At 34.0% G+C, this 22,390-nt stretch overlaps 1 protein-coding gene across 1 annotated transcript; it reads right to left on the bottom strand.

Moving 5' to 3' along the window:
- Window positions 1-8,696: 8,696 nt before the first annotated feature.
- On the bottom strand, window positions 8,697-22,043 carry LOC149563519 (protein DETOXIFICATION 33-like). Its single transcript, XM_089826744.1, has 8 exons — window positions 21,457-22,043; window positions 20,639-21,180; window positions 20,463-20,549; window positions 12,895-12,951; window positions 12,570-12,808; window positions 9,651-9,769; window positions 9,308-9,394; window positions 8,697-9,167 (listed from the first exon to the last, which is right to left on the bottom strand). The coding sequence occupies exons 1-8, from the start codon at window positions 21,784-21,786 to the stop codon at window positions 9,099-9,101; spliced, it is 1,530 nt and encodes a 509-aa protein (XP_089682870.1). The 5' UTR covers window positions 21,787-22,043; the 3' UTR covers window positions 8,697-9,098.
- Window positions 22,044-22,390: the final 347 nt, after the last annotated feature.

The following is a 22,390-nucleotide window of genomic DNA, read 5'->3' as shown; positions in this document are numbered from 1 at the left end:
GTGACTTAAGTAATTTAAATAAAGTTGATTTCAATAAATTTACCAAAGAAGAACAAAATAAGATAGAAGAAATAGTTTATGGAATAATGGCATAGTTCAAGTACACTCCACTTGAACTAGATGGACAATTGCCAAAAGAACTGTCAAAAATTATAGAAGACAGATGGCATTTCTGTTTGAAAATGGAGAAGGAGATGAGGGAATCAACCCTAGCAAGTGTATTGCTGGATTTGACTAAGGAACAAGTAAAGAATGCAGTCAAAAGGCATAATAATAAGTTTACAGCTAAATACAGGGCATTCTTCATACTCCAAAATAGGATGGAAGAAATTGTTCAAAGAACAATGAAATCATGGAAAAACTTGTACAAAAAGATTGAAAATTTTCTTGAAGAAGAATACAAGGAAGAAGCTGTTGTACCAATAGAGGAGAGGAGAAAAAGGAAAGAAGATGAAGAAAAGAAAAGAGAAGAAGAAAGGAAAGAAGAAGAACAAAAGAAAAGAGAAGAAGAGAAGAAGGAAGAAGAAAAGAAAGATGGAGAGGAGGAAGAGACACAAAAATAGGATATAATGGGAACAGTTGAGCAAGAGTAGCAACCAGATCAGAGTGTGCAAGACACACAATTGCCACCTCCTAGCCCTCCTCAAGCATCCATCTCACCTACAGACGTTGTAACTATTACTGATGTTCCTGATACTTCTGGTCAGAATATCAATCCATTAACTACAGAAGATCTTAAAAGAATTTTTGACCAATCTACCCAACAAGCAATATTATGTGCAGATCCAGTATTGGTCAGTATGGATGAATTGCAAAAACTAGTAGAAAGTATAGTCAAATATAAGGTGAATCCACAAGAACCACCTTCTATCATCTCTACAACTACTAGTATTCAATTTCAAATGCCAACAAGCATAGTTAATGTTGCAATACAGAAGCCAAGTGCAATTGTAGAAAAAGGAACAAAACAAATAGGACAGACTATTACATCTAATCCTACAGCACAAACACAAGGTGCACTTCCCAAAATTACAATAATTGATCATGGTAGACAGAAGGAGGAAATAGTGAAAACCCCTAAAGAACAGGAGGCAATACAAACATTAATAGATTTGCCTACCTCGAGAACTACTTCACACCAGCCATTGCAAATATTTGTACCAACATCTAGTACTACCAGAGTTGCAAGGGTACTTCACTATGGAGACCCTGAATTAGATGAGGAGATAGTCATACCAGGCTCTGAATCAAAAACAATAACCATTGATCAAATCAATGAGGTGCAAGAAGCACTGAATAGGAGGAAAAGATAGGAGATACTCAGGAAGGAGTATAAACAAAAGCAAACACTATATGAAATTAAGGACATCTTTATGGATGCCTTCAGTTTGCAATCACTAGATGAGTCAAAGCATATCACAGAGCAATTATCAGATATTATTGACCAGGTGACAAATGAAGACCTAGAAACAAATGCAAAACTTATGGAATGGTCAGAGAGAAAATTCCAAGGAAAAGTAAATGAACAAATATCAAGTCAAATTGCACTTTCACAGGTTGAATTAGCAAAGCTCATTGACAAAGTGAAAAAGGTACTTGAGAATATATTCTCATTATACAAAAAGCTGTGTGATTTTTCATACTTCACACAAGAGACAAGCCAAAAGATATTGAGCCTGGAAAGAAATTTAAACATTTCAAGCATGCAACTACCAAATGATCCAACGCAAAGTGAGAAGAATTTTGCTCAATTGCTTCACACTCGCAAAGAAATAATCGTATTAACAACAGATGAGGCTAATATCAAGGCCAAACTAATACAGCTCCAATCCTCCATTACCCCACATTTAGAAGTACTCCATAAAGAGCAAGTATATGCTGAAACTGTTCTCAAGAAAGACCCAAATATTTCTACTTTAGAAGGACTTATTCATCTTGTTGTCAAGACTGCCATCCAGTATAAGTCACTAAAAATTGCTTTGAACAATTGGGATGCAACTCTCAGGATGATTATGGAAGTAAACAACACATTTTTGGCTAAATATGGTCTTAACCCTTAAACATTATTTGACATAAGTGTCAAAAAGGGGGAGAAAAGAGACATAATAGGGGGAGATACAGATATTATGAGATGAATTAATGGGGAGAAAAGATACAAAGGAGGAGCTTGATATACAGATAAGGCACAATCAACTCAGGGGGAGTTACAAAATTTTTGAGGCATATATTGTAAATTACAAATTTTGATCAAGTTTTCTTTAAACTATGTATATACCAATTAGATTAGTAAATGTACTCATAAGGTTAGTTAAGTGTTTTTGTCACTCATGTCAAAGGGGGAGATTGTTAACCTCATAATGGTTTTTGACACTTGAGTGCCAATACACTTACCCACTCTATATTGGTGCCGAGTACACCATGCATGCCGAGCCACAACAAATGCCGAGTTAGGAAAGACTTCAGGTGCCAAGTGATCTTCATGTGCCAAGTGAAGATCAAATGCCGAATGTTAATAAGTGCTGAGCAACATAAGGTGCCAAGTGTTAACAAGTTTCGAACAACATAAGGTGTCGAGTGTTAACAAATGCCGAGCAACATAAGGTGCCGAGTGATACAGTTTTGTTTAGGTGCCGAGCTATCCAGGAAACAGCATGTGCTGAGTATCAGCAATACTTCAGGAGCCGAGTAACTCAAAATATCAGCATAAGAGTTTTTAATTGCACAAACTATGATGCAAACAGTTTTTGTAGCCGACATAAGGTAAATCTCGAAGGATTTAATGATAAGATCGAATCTTTTATTTTTCCTATGCAATCTACATGCAGACAATAAGAAAAATGATGAAGGCATGCAACCAATAGAAAAAGTGCAAATAATAAGTGGAAAATGAAGATTGAATATGGATCGTAGATCCATACCTAACCCTAAATTTTCAAATGCCTTTATAAGGAAGATAAAATTTCATTGTAAATAGAAGAGTGGAGATACAAGGGTGCACAATGAAATCTATTTTCAGAAGCGAGGGTTATCAAATCACAAAAGGATCAAGATCAGAGAAAGCAAAACAGGTGCCTGCATTCAACAATCAAGGATTGTAATCTATCAGGTTCATTATACCTAATACTTTCTAGCAATTGTATTAGAATGAAAATCCTATGGTGATAGGTTAGCTTAACAGCTACTTCGTAGATCCTTTAATTAGGTAATTAAATCCTTTAACAGGGTGACACTTCATCTAAAGTGTTTGTAAAGCCTCTAACTAGGTCACTATTAATACAGTATAAAGCCTTTAACAGGGCAGACCATCAAAAGTGGTTGAACAATATTGCTGCAGTAATTTTTGTGGGTATCATCCCCACCCTAGTTTTACCTTCTTATTCCTGGAGGGTTTCTAGGTTACCAAATTCCAGTGTTATGAGTTGTTGATGCATGTCTTAGTTTCATGTTTACTTGATGTATTTACATGCATGCAATTTACTTTCAGTTAAAAATTTTATTGGTTAAAGTGTGATACTTCTGATTCACCGCCACCCCCCCCCCCCCCCCCCCCCCCCATAAGTATTCTTTCCATATTTGAATATTCCAAAAAAGACTCCCTCTCATAATTTCAACCATCAAGGATATTTGCTTCAAGAAACTCACATTATCCAACAAAATCATCAAATGATTCGTGAATCCTAAATCATAGCTTCTTTGAAGCTACTATCATAAGATTGAGTTTGCACAATATTTGGTAGCATGCCTAATGTACCAATTTTCTTTTCCTGCAAGAACATCCTCAGAGACAAAAGAAAAAATCAAGGCAAATAGCTCTTTATAGTAATTATAGAAATATAAAATAAGAGAGAGACTACAATGAGTAGATACATGTAATACCCAAGGATAATAAATACTTATCTGCAAATATAAGTTGCTCCAATGAAATGACATATGCATCAAATCGGGAAATGCCTCCATGTAAGAATTAAAAAATTTGAGTATGTCTTTTCTATTCTCATATAAGGATGGTTCAAATGGGAATAAAACATTGGTTATCATTAATAGATCATTGATAATCATTCCCCCTTACAATGTTGGATTCCCACTCTTATATTATTGAACATATAAGTACGCCAACAATGTTGCATATATATGGACACACAGCCTGTCTCCTTGTCACTCAAGCCACATTGGTATGGCTTTCGCAATGTGTCCCATGCCCATGTATCAAATAATGCTTGTTTAACATCATTTCTTTCTCCATTTCTGAGAAAGAAAATCATTATCAATATGCACACCATCTAGACATCAATGTCATTCGACCAAATACATCAAATCCTTGGATGCAAAGCTTATATTTGAAATTCCTTATTGTCATCTTTAACTCCACATATGTGAACATTTTAGATGAATTTCTTGGGGAATCCTTAGATGGTAGAAATTTATTGATGATGCCTTCTCCACAAAGTCTCAACATTTCATTGTTGATCAGTCTTTATTTACCTTCTAAACCTTGTGGGACACAGTGGATGAGTTTTCCAGGAACTTAATTCTCAAAATACTCTTCGAATGTTTCTTTCCTACATGAGTATTTCTTTAGTATTGGTCTAATCGAGATTATTTCCTCCTCTCGTGATGTCCACTTCATTTGTTTATCCTCCTCTCGTGATGTTCACTTTGTTTGTTTGACATGTTGCTCATATAATTTATGTGTATTGTGCATTTTACTAATGTTGATTAGTTTACTTTGCCACCCTTCACATTCAATGTTTTTTTGTTTCTATCCCTGATTGGAGAATTTTATATTTTATATCCTTTACCATATACTTCTTCTACACAGAATCTTGTAGGGGAAATTGTACAATTAATTGTGAATATTATTTCATAGCATGTCACCAATAATATGTGGCTTGTATATCCCTTGCACTTCATCTCTCTCCATATGAATCAAAGATTAATCTCTCAGCTAAGCCAAGTCCATTCATTACCAAACAACTCAATCAAAGATTAAATGTTGAAGTTCACGCTACGAACAGTTTTCATTGCCACGGTCGTTATTCTTGATTGAGTGGGATCTTCACAATTGTTGTTTCTTTTGGATCGAGCGGCACCACTATATGCAATTATCAATGCATGGATTTGATATCTCCTTATCAATTGTCCTGCAGGTTCTACCTTCTAGTACTTGCCATGCATCTAAGTGTAATGGTCTTTAACCCTATGTCTTGTCTCGTTGTATATTTTGAATTTAGGAATATCTGAAACTTCATAGGTCTGGTCCTAAACTCTGCTCTCCCAATATCTTGCAATCAAGTACATGTTGTGATTTTCATCTGTAGTGAGGCTCATTTCAAAACCTGCAGTGATCCTTTTGCAATGTTGTGTGAAGATGCCTATTATGACCCATCTACCCTTTCTAACCCATATTGATGATATTGGAGAATAACCTCCTCTTTTATGCAACTTTTATTGAATCCTCATGTGTGAAGAAAACACATAACTTGTATCAATATCATTAGTTTAGATAAAGCAGAGGTGCCAATGGTAAAGACATTTGGTGAGAATAAAAAGGACGTATCAAGGACCCCCTGTGTACATATTGTTATTTGATTTGGCCACGTCTTTATTGTTTGAATGCAATTTATCCTGTATTTTCTCTAAGTTTCACATTGCTCAATTTCTCCATGCACTTCAAACCTTTTGTTTCCAACACCTCTCTACATATCTCCTTCCAATTCTTTGAGAGAAGCTAGTCATTCAAATCTTGAAAGCACGACTAACTTAGATTGCTCAATATATTTAGGCATTCAAGGTTTATTGACAGTGCTTTGATCTGCTTTAGGTTCCTCAATGGAAAATTTAAGACCAAGTCAAGGATAGAGCCAAAGACCAAATAGCAAGATGGACTTGACATTGATCTATCCATTGCATATAGACACCAATTTGAATTGTATTAGAATTCTAGTTTGGATATTTTGCTTGATCTTCAACATCTTTATTGAGATATTCTTCCCAAGCTTTGCTCTGATACTATGTTAGTGAAATATGATTTGTAACTTGTAATAGCACTTGTAGAATTTTATGTGTTTTTCAAGTTATTATATGAATGAATATATATGTGAAATAAAGAGACATGTCTCTTGAAAATACATTTCTTTATAACATATTAAATTACATTAGATATAGTTATAACACAAGTAATCTACCGTCAATATATTATAATTGTTATATAACAATCAATATATATATATATATATATATATATAGATATATATATCACTCTTAATATAAGTTAATTATTCTATATATAATATTTGTCATATATTATAAATCTCATATATATAATATAATTTATCCGACAGAATTATAACATTAACACTTTTAATTCGAATTTAAAACCTAATTTAAACAACTAGAAACTCCATAGGTCAAAGGAACATTTAAGTTTTAATTTTGAACAAAGACAAAATATTCAGTTGTCTAATATATGTTCGAACATTAATAAATACAAGGTTGGATTTATGCCATATACTACTCGTTATAAACCGAAGCTAATGATATGGAGTACTATGATATGTTCTCCAGATTTTTTGCTTACAATTAATTCGCAACTTGAATCCAGCCATTCATATTCCATAAGATGCAATTTATTGGGCAAGTGTATTTTCTTAAATCAAACCATTGTAAACCAAAAGACTTGTTTTGTCCTATCTACTTTAACATTCAAATGAGTTAACTACAATTTGAGCTTTAATGGTTTTAAGGACATAAGAACGGTTTTGGTTAAACTGTCTTTCCATTGCATAACTATTTTATATTTTTAGAAGTTATATATGATGAGCTCAACCTTTGATAATGATAACCTACCAAAGACTATGCCTTGCATCTTATTAGGGTACTTAGTTCCGTAGAGAAATAAATTAGTTCACTTTATTTATTTATTTATTTTAAACATATTTAATTTTAAACAAATAAAGTAGAAATGTAAGTAAATAAAATTTACTAAATTAATGTAAAAACGTATTCATAAAATCAAAAGCTTAATTGCAATTTATATTTCAATGGATAATAAACTGTTTGTGTTTATGTTTTTGCGATGAGATTTATATTAAATATCAGTAAAATAGTAAAGGATAAACCTATTTAAAACTATTTTTGGATCTATTTGCACTTGATACTATAGAAGTCCTATTAGTAAACTGATCTTTTTCTTGTTAATAAACTTTGACAATATTATGTTAAATTTAACTAAAAAAGAAACAAAAAAATTAGAAAGTAAAATATAACAAATACAACAAATAAGAAAAAGATTAAGACATATGAAAAATATCATTATTAAATTTTAATATATGAAATAATATTAAAATTAAAGTTATTACTAAAAACTATGCAAAGGAACTTAACTTATAATAATAACTAATTACAATAAATAGTATCTTTGATTATCTAGCAAAAAAAAAAACCAAAAAAATTATAAGATCTTAAAAAATAACCAATATAAGTTTTTTCACTAGTATACCTTAAATTAGAAAAAATAATAAAAATATCAATTTAATTTTGAATTCTTATCGAATAAGTTCTACTAATAGACATCAAATTAGAAAGAAAAAGAAAAATAAAAATCTGATTTAATTTTGAACTATTATCGCATTACTAAATTATCCTTTACCTTTTTCCATAAATTTTGTAGAACTTAAAACAACACAATAGTTGATTGAAGATTCCCTGGTCGGGGATGAACGTAAATCTTATATGCTTCTATTTCACAGTGACTTGGATGTCAACCGTAGACAAGATCTAGATGAACAAAAAGAACATAATTACTGAGTGTTTGGGTGGACTTGAATGCAGGTCTGGAATTTGACGGTTGCCTTTGCTTGTCATATAATTTTTTAATGACGGTTAAACAATTTCCATGCCTTTTATTTTACATTTTGAAAAAAAAATTGATGGTCAATTATTTTGTTTTCAAATAATTTAAAGATCATTTTAAATTTAAATGTTTAATAAATTAGAAAATAATAAATATTAATTATTAACTTATACAAAATTCTTTATAAATAACTAATAATTATAAATTAGTAATATATATATATATATATATATATATATATATATATATATATATATATATATATATATATATATATATATATATATATATATATATATATATAATTCAAATAAAAGAAAAAGTTTCTAAAATCATATATCTTAATTTAAGAAATTTTTAAATTAATATAATTAACAAAAAGTAATATAAAAATACATATCTAATATTGTAAATTACTAAAAATAAAAATTTAAAATTCATTATATTCTATTTCAGTAAGTTTCTAAATTAATATAGATATGCAATCATCAAAATAGAAACATATCTAAAGGTAAAGAAAAAAATAGAAACAATATAAATATAAAATAATATATAGTTGTCATACATATTATGAAATCGCATTTATTACTCTGGCTCACCTTTCTCCTTGTATTACTCTGATGTATTTGTATTTCGGATAGTAGTCCCTCTTGGTGGACTGTTTCTTTTTGCTGTTTTTTCGATTAGTTGGTTGAGGCTCTGCCTCCCTCCTTTTTTATGTACCTTTTTGATCCCACGATTTATAATATAAAAAAATCGCATTTATGTATATTAAATAAAATATTAAATTGCCTATAACAAATATTGATGGTTTAGTAATAAACTTAGTTGTCGTATTGTCAAATTTTTGAAAATTTAGACTATCATTTCATATGGTCTTACAATTGTTTACCATGTCATATACGGTTCAAAAGTGCAAAAATGACCAATACGGCCATCAAATTCCACGCCTACTTGAATGTTTAACCAAAAAAGAATACAATATATTGCAAGAGAAAAAGAAGAGAAATCAAGCTGTAGAGTGTAAGCAAAAAAAAAGGTTAAGAATCCTCAAAACCGGGCCATCAATCAACCAAGTTAGGCAAAGAATCCCAGCAGTACAAACCCTCTCACACCTGCCTCTAGATTTTTCAGAGGTAGGCTGTTCCCCAATATCCGTGAGCATATTTTACCATAGGTTTCTCAGAGTACTACAGCAAGCCCATATTCATTAATAAACCTACAAAAATGGTTATCTTATTTAACTTCACTGAACTATCTGTGATGGGGTTACTGAACCTCCCCACACCTTAATCCTATCTTTGATTTCTGAGGCCTGAAAATAAACCCAAGTGTAGTCAGTGATATTCAAGTAGATAAGATAAGATAATTTATTAATGTCCAACATGAAACCAAAGCGGGCCCAAGAAAAAATAAAGCACAATTTCTTATTTACAAGAAGAAAGATAGTAATACCTCTCTGTTCCAGTCTGTCCTCCATGTGATAACCAAAAGTATCATCATCTGTAGCACTGTTCCACTAATCATGCCACTCCAAATACCCTGCTAGAAATACAGCAGTACTTGAGCATGTTCCACAGAAATAGGGCATATGTGATCTTTAACTTTTGCATTGTGAACTTTGAAACTTGATTTAAAAAGTGAGTGATAAAGAATTTCTACAATTCACAATGTAAAGATAATGTTGTTTCTCAATTCAATTAATAAATTGTGTTCAAGTTTGAATCAAATTTTCAAATCACATTCAGATAAAAAAACATGTTGCAATTTTTTTTAAAAAATTTACAAGCACAATTACCTTCGCTCCTAAGTTGAAACTGTAACCCAGAAGTACACCAGAAGGCACTCCAACAATATAGTAGCAGACTAGGTTCACAATGGCCACCCGTGCTTGCCACCCTGCTCCTACTGCTACCCCTGAATTTGTGTCAACACAAAACACTTCACTTTCTTGAGAACCCAAGAATGAATCCGTGATATTTAGCTATACAAAACAAGTGTAACTGAATTTGTATATATGCCCATAACTGTCTAATATATGTCAAATTTCAATAAATCTCAAGTGCATTGTCAGCAATAAAAAAGTCGAGTATACTACACAATAGAAATTGCAAGGTCTACCAGGGATGCAGTTACAGACTTTGATCACAGAGGCCAGAGATCTAGTATGTCCTAAATTTGGGGTTGGCATAAGACCCCAAAAAATCATGCATTATGTTCTTGAAAAAATTCCCACTCATCTACATTGCAACAAGAAATCATGGTCCTGCTTATTTCCTAACTATTAGGGTAAGCTTTGCTTTGTTCCCTTAACAACACTCTATAATGCAGGAGCTTCACAATTCCCAAGTGGCCTACAAGGCCAAGACTTCAAAATCAATGTAATAAGGTCATACCAAGGCCATGGTTAGTGTCTTCATGTTTGTTTAATTTTGTTTGTTCAATTTGATGTTGATGTAAGGCCATTTGAGCAACAAATGTACTCAACAGACCTGTTGGGCCCTAATGGTCAATGTTGGTCAAATATGTCAAACTAGGTTGAATAGGCTTTTGGATAGTGGCAATAGGCTAATTGGATCAAATTTGATATGTTTGTAAGCCTTCATAAGCCATTTACTGTCAAAATGCAAAAATTGCATACTTATTGCAGTTGTCATTTGACAACTTTGCAAAATGCATGATTAAGGGGTTGATTGTAAGCCAACGACCACATGTTGGTAGGGAAGGTTGAAAAGAGTTAAAAATTACTTTGGAGACTTTTAAGAATCCTTTTGGGTCGACCATCAATATTATGTTAGAGTTTAGAATACAAAGTTGAATAAAACAACTTTTATGTCATTTTCCTGCAAAATTACCAAGACGGTAATGTGGATCTTTTGCTGATTGATAATTCGCATTGAAAATAGGTTGGAAGAGCTAGAATGGAGAGTTAGCTTTCTAAGGAAAAAAAGACAGGCTTGGCCATGAATTGTAGAGGGAGATCCATCACAATTGGTAAAAGCAGTCACAAAAACCTACCTGCTAAGGATTTGAGTACAAATTGTTTGGTAACTCAGCTTTTAACTGCTGAAAAATTCAAGTTTTTGGTATTCTATAATGGATTAATTTCTCTTTCAAATAGTTCAAGCCTCATGTTAAATTATTGTGTATGTTAAGAGTTATTTAATGCCCTTGTGCATGGAGTTAAGCCAGAATGCTGGCTTCCATAATCTGATTGTATATGAATCATCTAATGATTGAATTGAATGCATTCATTTGAAGGTAAGATAGAGAAAGTGAAATAAAAAGTATCTAATGCTTGGAAACTTGAAAATGCATCCTTGTTGAGGAGTAAGAAGGCCTGATTTCATCTAACATTGACTGATCACAGTGGGAATTAAGATTACACACTGCATTGATCACCTTCTCATTATGTTGTCAAGGGGACTTTGACATTGCAAGGACTTCTAAGGGACTTCCATAGTCACAATTTTTGAGGTTGAAGAACACAATTGTTCTCTGATTGAGGAGATACAGTCTTAACTGCCAATAGTTTAGACAGTGACAATTGTAATAGGTTGGTCTGATCACAAGTTGTCTGTTCCCTCTGGAAAGGGTTGTGTATGGTTTAAAACATTCATATTTTTTATCTTTGGAAACCATTCTTGTCCACAGATCATTTCAGAAGCCTTAAAGGTGTTGTCTTCATTGCTTGTATATTGTTTACTTACTGATCACAGTTGATCAGAATTATCTGTCTTTACAAGTTCATTTTTTATTTGACTGCCTTGAAGTCTCTAGACTCAATTTTGTGTTGGATACCCCACCCATACTGGAAAAATCTTTCCCTTAAGTTGTCAAACCCTGTTTGCAAGTGTACACTGTTCACTGGCATACCTAGGATAGTCCTAAAGTGTGTCCATTCATTTTGTCTACTGATCACATAGGTGTATGATAACATTTATGGTCCCTTGACATGGATAGCATGTTGTTACAAAAAAAAAGCCAATGTGGAGTACCTCCTTACCTTCCTAGAATATTGTGAGCATGAGGAGTTATGGCATGGTGAGTAGGGTTACTTATGGTCAAGACGTGGAAGTCGTTACAGCAGAGGAGACCAGTGCATGTTGTTTAAGTGTGTTGATAGTTTTGATAGTTGAAGAAGTTTCCTAAGGTTTAGAGCATGTTCCATAGCAGTGAAGATCCTATGAAAGGTCATGACAAATTGGTAGGAAATTGAAAAGTGGTGATGATCCTTGTGTCTGGGCAGACCAAGGGGAGTGTCTGTTGGAATCCATTGCTTCATCCTCACCACTCTACTCTTGTATTTGTGGGACAGATCTATCATGCATTTGGTGAAAAAATTTACAGTGATATTTAGGAGGCTAAGATACTGAATTTCCAATACACCTGTTTAGATGTTATTACAGTAGTGATAATGGCTATTATAAACCATCAATTAGATCAAATTGGTTAGTTAAAAAGAAGGGAAAGGAAAGGTTCTTTTATTCTTCATCATTTAGGGCAATTTGTTTTTGGGTCTACAGATGATTTTTAGGACTAATTTGTACAACTTGTGGTAGGCACCTAACTGTACTACAAACAAGACATGTATACTTGATTGGAACCAATAAAATATTATTGTTTATATATACATTTTGTTTGGTTTTTCAACTCTGCCATACACAATACTTTACAGGAATCACTAATATGAAAAATATATTAATCTTCTACAGACCTGATAGAACTGGTTGCACACTGTTCAGCAGCATGGTGAGGGCAAGTAAGGTGGACAGGTTGGTTACTGCTGCCATAACTGCTTCACTATTGGTAAAGAGCGTTGGAAAACCATTCTTGGTGATGAAAATGAGAATCATAAAGAATAAGCCTATCACTATTGTCGTTAAATTCACCACCATCGCAGAAACCTTGGCAGCAGAGGGACGTCCTGCTCCAAGTTCATTTGATACTCTCACACTGCACCATATAGGAAAAACTGGTACATTAAATAAGTTGTGGAATTGTTTACAAAAAGTTTTAAACTTAATGCCTTTCTTACTGACCTGACAGCAGCATTGAACCCCAGAGCTATCATCCCTTCCCATCCATCCAAATTCATGCTGCAAAGAAAATAAAACAGAATAGGCAATAAGAGTAACATCTAGCACTTTATCCTTCAATGCAAAAATATTCAGAAACATTAATGTATAAACAGCCAAAGGTCCACAGGCAAACCCACAATCAAGCATATCCAAAAACTATCAAGGATTACGCAACTTCAATAAAGATGCACAATAGAAAATTCATGATATAGCAAGAAAAGGAGATTTAATAAATATTGGTGTTTTGAACTTTTCTATTTCAACTTTGAATATTTATCTGTTGATAAGCCTTTTGACCACATGAATATTATTGGAATGTACATGCATTCATTCATTCAATTCATAGAAACAAGAGCTGCATACAGCTGGAGTCACTGCCATCCTCAATATTTAGTTTTTATTGTCTTCTGTATTTGGTGACTACAAGGTTTTTGCAAGCTCAGTGAAGAATTAAAGAAGCTACAAAAGGTGTTTATCAATTTTAAAATGGTTTTGGTAAAAGATCAGTTCCCACCGTTGAGACCAAAAAGGTCCAAAACAGTTTATCAGACCATAATTCACCTCAAGGAGTCTACATTCAACTTTAAAGAGATTAGCATTGATAACTCAGTTCAATGCCTATGTAGAACAGGGCGGATAAATTAATTCAGGGCAACTTAACATGCCTTGTAAACGTTGTGGAAGTCTAAATTAAATGGATTAACATTGTCAAGATGTTGGTTTTCATTAAGCTTGGTTAAAAACAAATGAGATTCTGTATATTTCTGAAGGAGAAAGAGTAAAGTGTTGTCTGCCAAGCTACAATCAAAAATAGATTTCACTTCCACAGATAAAATTTCTCTTAAGATGACTAACTTATCTCTAGAAATAACAAATTTATTAACAGGCTGAGAAAGTAGCAATGGAGGTTGATAATCTCAACATTTTCTCATTTTGAGGCAGTATCTCATGCTATGTTAATAATGTGTTTAATGTTCAATCAATACTCCATACATTATCAAGCCAGACTAAGGGAGAGCTTAGGGTCCCAAATTTTGGTACTACCCAATCCATGTTTTTTAATGAAGTACCCCAAATGCTTGCACTCGCCTATCAGAATTCACCCAAAAAAAATATAGGCCACAATGAAGTAGGCCTCAAAGGAAGAAAATATTATATTAGTTTGGGAGCTGCTATTAGTTGCCAGGGGCATCGAAGGAGTGGAAGTGATCCCCAACAAGGATGAAAAATTCCCAAAGTCCCTCTGGCCACCTTTAGTAAGGAAGACAAACAGGAAGCAGAGGACAAAGATTGGACCGTAAATGTGTGTCCACTGGACCAGTCATCGGATGGGGGATGATCTTGAACAGTAATTTAAGATAATAATCCACAGCCAACAATTGGATAATCTGTCTTAAGGTTGTCGCAAGCTGCAGATTGGCTTGCTGCCCATATTTTATTACTGCAGATAGTAATTACGTTAGCAGAGCACCTCTGGTTTGGAGAGAGTTATCTCTTAAATTATAGTCATTTCCTCGATGTCTTTGCATTTTCCATTCTTACTATGTTTTCTCATAGTTATTAATGTGCCAGCACCTCATTTTTTGAAATGCTTACATCAAAGTGATGCGAGGATTCCTTTTTCTTGCTAGGGTAAATCAAAGAGGATATTCAAATAGACAATTGGGTATTGATATAATATTATCTTTATTAATTTGATAACTAATAATTGGCAAACCAGAAAATTCCCTGATATTAATCTCCAATTCATAAAAAAGGTAAATTCAATAGGACATTGGAAATACCATCATCTCCTTCATGCCAGGTTTGAGATCCATCAGCATATCCATAAGGAAAATTTTCATGTAACTATGTGGGCCTATTAAAGTTACAAGTATAATAGGAAGAAACAAAAAGTTGGTGCATGAAGAAAAAAATTATAGGTACAACTTGAGACACTCGAGGAGTGCTTCATCATCAGGCCCCCTCAAGAAGGAGGACAGAATTTAACACAGTTAAGTTTTTGATTAAAAACAAAGATCTCATGTGCATGCAAAATCACATATAGCAACATTTCTAAGTCCATTCTGGGTTATGTTAATTTGAAGACCTTAAGAAATTGAGAACAACTTGTATACAATCTTCTTGAATAAATAAAACTTAGTAAATAAGAGAGGTAGAATCTTTTCCTTCTGATGTCATATATTCTTGAATGGCCTTTGATTTTAAGCAGAAAATCAAAATATTAGCAACTGGGGAATTTAGTATACTATTATCCAAAGTGCACCAAGCAGATAAAATCTTACAATTATTAACTTCCTACTTTTATGCTATGTATTTTAAGATAAGCATGAATACCTCCAATTATTAATTTTTTCCAAGATTTTGTAGTAGGTGGCTAACATGTGATTAAAAGAAAACTTATCAAGTTCTTCAAAAAATAGAAAAGGGTATGCATTGTGTCTGACAGAAACCAAATGAAATAATGGCCACGTGGATGATAGTATTAAATATCAGTATCATAAAACAATTACAAGGGTTAGTGGAAAGAAAGTTAGAAATCAAAAGCAATCAGAATCCAAGAGGGTAGTAGAGATTCATGATGGTAAGCTAATTTGCAAATTAGAATGGTATTTTGACGAAGTCTGGGTCAAGAAGTCACAATTGGCAGAGCATACTTCAAGAGGATAAGAGTCAGACAACACCTTACTTAGCTGCACACTCTTAAATGTAATGGTTTATTATGGTTGTGGATAAAACATTTAGAATGAATGAGCATTGCAAGAACACGGCATTCATTAAAGGATATATGCAAATAGTGGAATCACATATAACACAAGAGTTGTTGATGAATTTGCCTCAAAGAGTTGTTATCTCATGGAATGCAGTGATTGCACAATTTGGAAAACAAAAAAGAATTGTTGCAAAGCTGAAGAATCATTCATATATATTTTAGATTCTCAAATTGAAAAAAAAAAATCTCACTAATCAAAATATTCAAGGAAAACTGCATAAAGATAGGCTCAAAGATAACACTTATTTTATTTCAGACAAACCAAGGAAACTTCTGCAACAAACATTAATGAATGCCATAGAGCGCAAATTGCACTTTCATATTTATGTTTCTACTATTCTAATTTAAGGGAATTGATATACGAAATTAGCAAAAGTCATTGCGATGCAAGAGCAAAAGAAATCAGTTTTCGTAAAATTGAAAACTTGCAATCAGCAACTACTTGCGATAAAAGAATTCAAAAATGGACTGGAAATTTGGCTTTGATAGCCGAATAAACAGTATTTGATTTTAACAATGAAGATATAGGGCAAAATAGTAGTGAAAGAAAAGGAACAAGCAGAGAACATATACTAGGTACATCGTATGTGCCTGCTTCAGAACAACATATGAGCATCCATCAAGAATAAATATAACAGAAGATGTTTATCAAATGTTGTAGCTGCAATATGCATTGAAAAGAAAGACATGGGCTAGGCACCTGAACCGTTTGAGGAAATGCCACAAGTAGATGTTGTCTTGTGGAATAAACTACTGATTAAATTCTAGAGGAATCGACTTTTTATAATTTCCAAGTATGGGAGAATGATAGCGATAAAGTCATTCTCTTGTCAGCGCCTCCTGCTTGGGATAAATGGCAGCCTTCAAACTAGGTATCAACATGAATCTTAGCACAATGCCCAAAGAATATTTGCTGCTGGAAATTAGCCACTTAGATAAATGTGAACAAGAAAATGCACTATGCAATAAAGGGTGGAGAAATTTGGAAATTTAAGCATTGAATTCAGAGACTTGAAGGAAGTTGCAGTCCTCGCTGCAGCTACCTCAGCTACCTCAGCTTCTTTTCTGATTTGCCCATATCCCCAGTCAAAGACTTTCACTGCAATGCCCTGCTCATAACGATCACTGCTGGATACAACTCCAAGTGTGCCTTGGTTTATCCTCAATGCTGAGACAAAATTCTGCATATATTAACTGTGTAAATTCCTGAGCAATTTGTGTATATAGTCTGTGTGGATATTCTACTTAAATAAAGGCAAAGAAATGCAGAGTTGAAAAGTAATGCGATAATTGGCATGGTCTTTGGGGGATAATGTTGTGAGGCACATAGAAACTTGGTTTGATGAAAAGGGAGAAAAAACACGATATTGTTAGCTCCATTGATTTGTAGCTGAGCTCTCCTATAGGAATTGTTGGTCGTGAAGTGACATCTGTGGAGAAGCAGAGAATCTGACCAGTTTGAAGAGTCGAACATATTGCATAGAGCACCACAATGGTAGGGTATTGAAGATTCAAATCGAATGCCATGTTATAGTTCTGTACTGACAAAAGGCAACAGAATGGGATGAGGTCTTGAAACCATAAACCCTAGAGCCAACTTTCAATCTCATTCAAACCTGGAGGAAATTGCAGATGATTTTGAAGATTGCGGATGAGATGAGCATTATGGAGAAGATGCAGGGCATAGGACATGAGAACAGAAGATTGAACATTGCATATTTTGAGGAGGAATTTTTGAAAGGGCTTGCAATTAGTCTATGTTCACTAAAGGGCTTTTCTATCTTTACTATTCAATTTTCTCTTGTGCAACTGCCTTGATACGCAGGTATGCAAAATGTGGAGACACAGACAAACCACATGAATTGCTTAGAGAATTCCAACTATGTAGGCTTGAAGAGGCCTTCTGTCACAAATTTTGTAAGAGGAAAAAAGAAAATACTACCAGAAAAACGTATTACAACAATAATAGGTTAGTTAGCTGTAGTTATGGTAGCTTTGTTGAGCTTTCTTTTAGCTAGAATAGAATGTTTCTATTCTTTACTCACGTCTCCTAAGGAAATTTTGTATATATTATCTCTCGGTCTCATAACAAAGCAAGTATTTTACCATTTACTTTGTAATACAATACTCTAAATTTTTTTGAAAATAATTATAATTTCTTGGTTAAAATTATTTACCTTTTATTTTCGAAATTGTTTTCATGCATATGTACTTCGAAAACCTCTAGTTCGACTAGGGTTTTCTACCAAAAAATTATGTTATTTTGTCTCGAGGGTTATTCTCTATTGTTCACATTGAGGTTTGTTGGGTGACATTTCTATTGTTAAAATTATGTTATTTTGCCTTGATTTTTTTGCCACTTGCATCCAAGTTTCTTTGAAAATTGCATGTCTATTTTGTAACTCATTTTTAATAAAAAAGTGGTTTGTTTTGCCTATTTGGAAGCATCTAGATTTTTTACAAACATTAGTTGGTTATTTGTGCCTAGATTCCACAATTTTCTCTACAAATCCGTCATTTTTAAAGCTTTTTAGCAGCGAGGGCTATTTTATTCGAAACTCTAATCTTTTGTACTAGATCAAAAAAAATTATAGATTCTTGGTGGGTTTTTCAAGATTTCAACTGGTTTGTATATTTTTTCTAGGTGCCTCAATTTTCGAGCCAACAAATCTAGAAACTGACAACATATTCTTTTTGGGTTTTGCAAGCTCTCATCTGGCTACTCCGTCATATTTTCTAGGTCTTCCATTTTTTTGCCTCGAAAAGTATGCCTTCATAGATTTTCACGGTGCTATGGCATCTATGACTAATATTATGATTGAAGGCAATTCATAATTCAATGGTTGGAATTATACCACATGGAAGCAGTGGATATTAGCAATCTTTGAATATTGGAATACTAATGAGATTGTTTTGGGTGTTACAATGTGTCCAACTGCAATTGGTACTAATCAGGATATATGGGATCTCAATCACAAAGATGCGGTAATGCTTCTCAAATTATCCACCGTAGATGATTAGCTCCCTCAAATTCCATCAGGCAAAATAGCTGCCAAGATATGGGAGCATTTGAAGAAACTTCATGAGACTTCTGACAAATGCAAAACTTTTTTCTTAAAAAGCAGTTTATTTATATTATCATGGATGAATGAATGTCGCTCCAGGCTCACCTGAATAAGATTTAGGAAATCTATGGTCAATTACTTGCCATTGGTCGCAAGATGGAGGAAGAGGACATAAGTCCTATGAGCATTTTATCGAGATTCTCAACATCACTTCTACTGGTATTGATTTGAAGTTCACAGATCTCTACACACTTCTATTTCAGCAAGATAGGTGGAAACAACAATTCGGTAGCAGTTCTAGCCCCACCTCCACAAAGCAAGCCTTTGATGCTAAGTCCTTTCAGAAGGATAAAAGAAAATCTCAACAAAAGTCTTCTGCTCCAACTTCAAAAGCCTCCTGAAAGAAGAACATTCAATGCAACAATTACCAAAAGTTTGGTCACATGAAGGTTGAATGTCGAAAATGCTTAGCTACCCAATCTAAGCAATCAAGTTTGTAGCCCAAAGTGAATAGTGCAGAGCACATTGAGCAAACAAAATCTGTCTTTTACACCTTCATGGCTAAAACACCTACAAATCATGTGAAATCATCTTCCTAGTACATTGATTCAAGTGTCTCTCATCATTTCACCCACCACAAAGATTGGTTCACTGACTACCAGCCTTACTCAGATTTTGTTATTTTTGGTGGCAGAGAAGAGTACATCATTGTTAGTAGAGGCAACATTTAGATTTAGTCTGTTGAGATGAATCTCATTTTTCTTAATGTGTACTATGTTCCAGGGATGAAACTAAATCTACTCTCAGTCAATCAGTTACTACGACATTCTCCACACTTGGATGTCACCTTCAGTTCACATCAGTGTACCATCACTGATAGGGCAACTTCGTCAATTGTTGCAGTGGGTCTTGAGGACCGTGGTCTTTTCTGAGTTACTAATTTTGGTGATTCTCGGGACTTAGCTATGGCTGCTCGGCAATCTTCTATTAGCACACTTTAGCATCAATGATATGGGCACTTAAATGTGCATTATCTCTTTAAGCTTGCTCAGGAAGAGCTTGTCCTTAGTTTGCCAAAGATTCAGAAGACAGCTTGGTGTTGTGGATAGATTAACCATTAAGGGAGAGTATTACGATAATAGATAAGCATCTATTATTAGTTAATGGTAATTTATTGTAAATATTAGAATATTTCTAATATTTAGTTAGCTATAGTTATATGTTTTATTCAGCTTTCTTTTAGATAAAATAAAATGTTTATATTTTCGGGAAACATTGTTTTATTCTTTTGTATATATTGACTTCTCAATCTCTTTAATAACAAATATTTTACCAATTACTTTGTAATAAAAAGAGCAGAGCTTAGGGAATAGAAAAAAGAAATAAAAATCCGAAATTCCAGTTTAATAGGAAGAATTCCCTAGAACATCAGAAAAGTGAAATGATTTGGCATTTGCATTGTTTCTAAGCATTGATTAATATTAAAAAGCAACCTGAAGCATAACATTAGTCCGCGCCATTTGAAGGCAGGGACTAAAAATAGCCCCAAGCAATATCCAGCAATGCAACAGGGGAAGACATGGAACAACATATTAGCTAGATCAAATATAAACTCGTACCAGACATTCAGCTATCAAATATCATAAAACTCGCAGCATATAATCATCTATCAGATCTCAAAAAGCTCTTACCAGATTGAAACGGAGCCTACTTCAATTTCTGGGTTTGTAAGATGACCCGTTAGCACAATCAGTACCATGAAATACCAAAACTCGAGGCTGCCACAACCACAAAGCCATCAATAACAGAAACAATCAAATCCCCAAAAAAAAAATTAATCACTATAAAAACCAAGTGTAAGACAGACCAGAGCATCACGGCAGAAGACAAGGAAAGCTTCACAAAAGCCCCCAAATCTTTAAAGGCCTGCCATGACAATCCATTCCATGCACCAGGGCACTTCCCTGAAACTGCATATGCCAGCTGCCCTAACACCACTATCCACCATGACAAATTTAGAGAAACGGCCGCCCCGACTAAACCACATTCTAATTTCACTATAAACAGCCAGCTCAAAAAAAGGTGGAAGACTAGGGCCAATGCAGAAATCCAGGCCATAGCCATGACCTTGCTCTGAGACTGTAAAAACTTCTGGATGGGAAAATGCACTGCGTATGCAAACAGCTGGGGAAGCATCCATATAGAAAATTTCCCTGCGAGCTCTGAAATTTCATCAGACTGCCCAAAAAGCTTCAATATTCGGGCAGCAAAAATATAGACAGGGCTCAAAACTAGGGCTGTGACGCTCAGTAAGATCCATGATCTCTGCATATATATTCCCAACATATGTGTCCTCCCTGCTCCGAAGGCCTGGCCGCATAGTGTCTCCAAAGCACTGCCCATACCTAGCTGCAATAATATTAAAACATAAAAAATCAAGTCATTTTTTTACAGAAATCAATTTATCTAAGTGTTTGAAAGAAATTTGCACAAATATACAATTAAACCAAAACATAAAAAGCATGAATTTCTGAATCATGCCACTTGAAAAAATTATGGAGAATTTATGTTAAAAACGAAATGTCATTTAACATGGATTCAAAAAGCACATATATACAACCCAATTTGACCCAAAGTAATTTAAAATCCAATTGGCAAACATAGTGAACTAATTTTTTGTTTTACCATGATTCCGAAAGCTAGTCCAGCTATAGCAGAGTTTTCAACAGCCACAGCAGCGAGTTCAACTGTGCCCAAATGGCCGACGAAGGTCTGCGTAATGGCTCCAAGGGAATACTGGCAAATCGCTGTGAAAATTGCAGGCCCGGCAATGTACCAGAGCTTCTTGGATTCAATCCAGCTCTTTTTGGCGAGTTCATTGCGATTACGAACAGAAGGGATTATAGATGAAAGTTCTGTGTAAGTCCATCTATATTTCTGCCCTGGTTCTTTATTCAACAGAGGCAATCTCGGACCGTCCTCCATTGGTGAGCTCTCAACTGCTGTGACAAACATACGAATTCGAACTATTTGTAAGAATGAACAGAAAATTTGTGATAAATTCTAGGAAAATGCTAACCAGCATCCAAAATAACCCCCGCGTAGATAACCAGAGATAAATTCTGGAACAACTGTTTTTTCTTCTTTGAGGTGCTGCATGTTATAACCCCATAGTAGATAACTCGAGCTAAATTCTTTTTTTTTCTTATGTGAAGTGCTGTATACAGCGATTTTCTCCATGTTAAGGAGAAGTCTGTACAAAACCTAAACATGGAGAAAATCGCTGTATACAGCACTTCACATAAGAAAAAAAAAAGAATTTAGCTCGAGTTATCTACGATGGAGATATTTTGCATCATAAAAACATGCTGTTAAATTCAATTTGAAGTAGCTTTAATATGTCAATGAAGAAGCTGCAGTGCATCATGAAAACATGCTGTTGAATTCAATTCGAAGTAGCCTAAATGTGTCAATGAAGAAGTTGCAGTGCATCATGAAAACATGCTGTTGAATTCAGTTCGAAGTAGCCTAAATGTGTCAATGAAGAAGTTGCAGTGCATCATGAAAGCATGATATTGAATTCAATTCGACGTAGCCTTAATGTGTCAATGAAGATCAT

This window comes from Cupressus sempervirens, chromosome 4, assembly GCF_028749045.1.
Source record: "Cupressus sempervirens isolate cs-2001-9-10 chromosome 4, ASM2874904v1, whole genome shotgun sequence".
Taxonomy (NCBI): Eukaryota; Viridiplantae; Streptophyta; class Pinopsida; order Cupressales; family Cupressaceae; genus Cupressus; species Cupressus sempervirens.
This window is presented reverse-complemented; position numbering and strand designations above follow the sequence as displayed.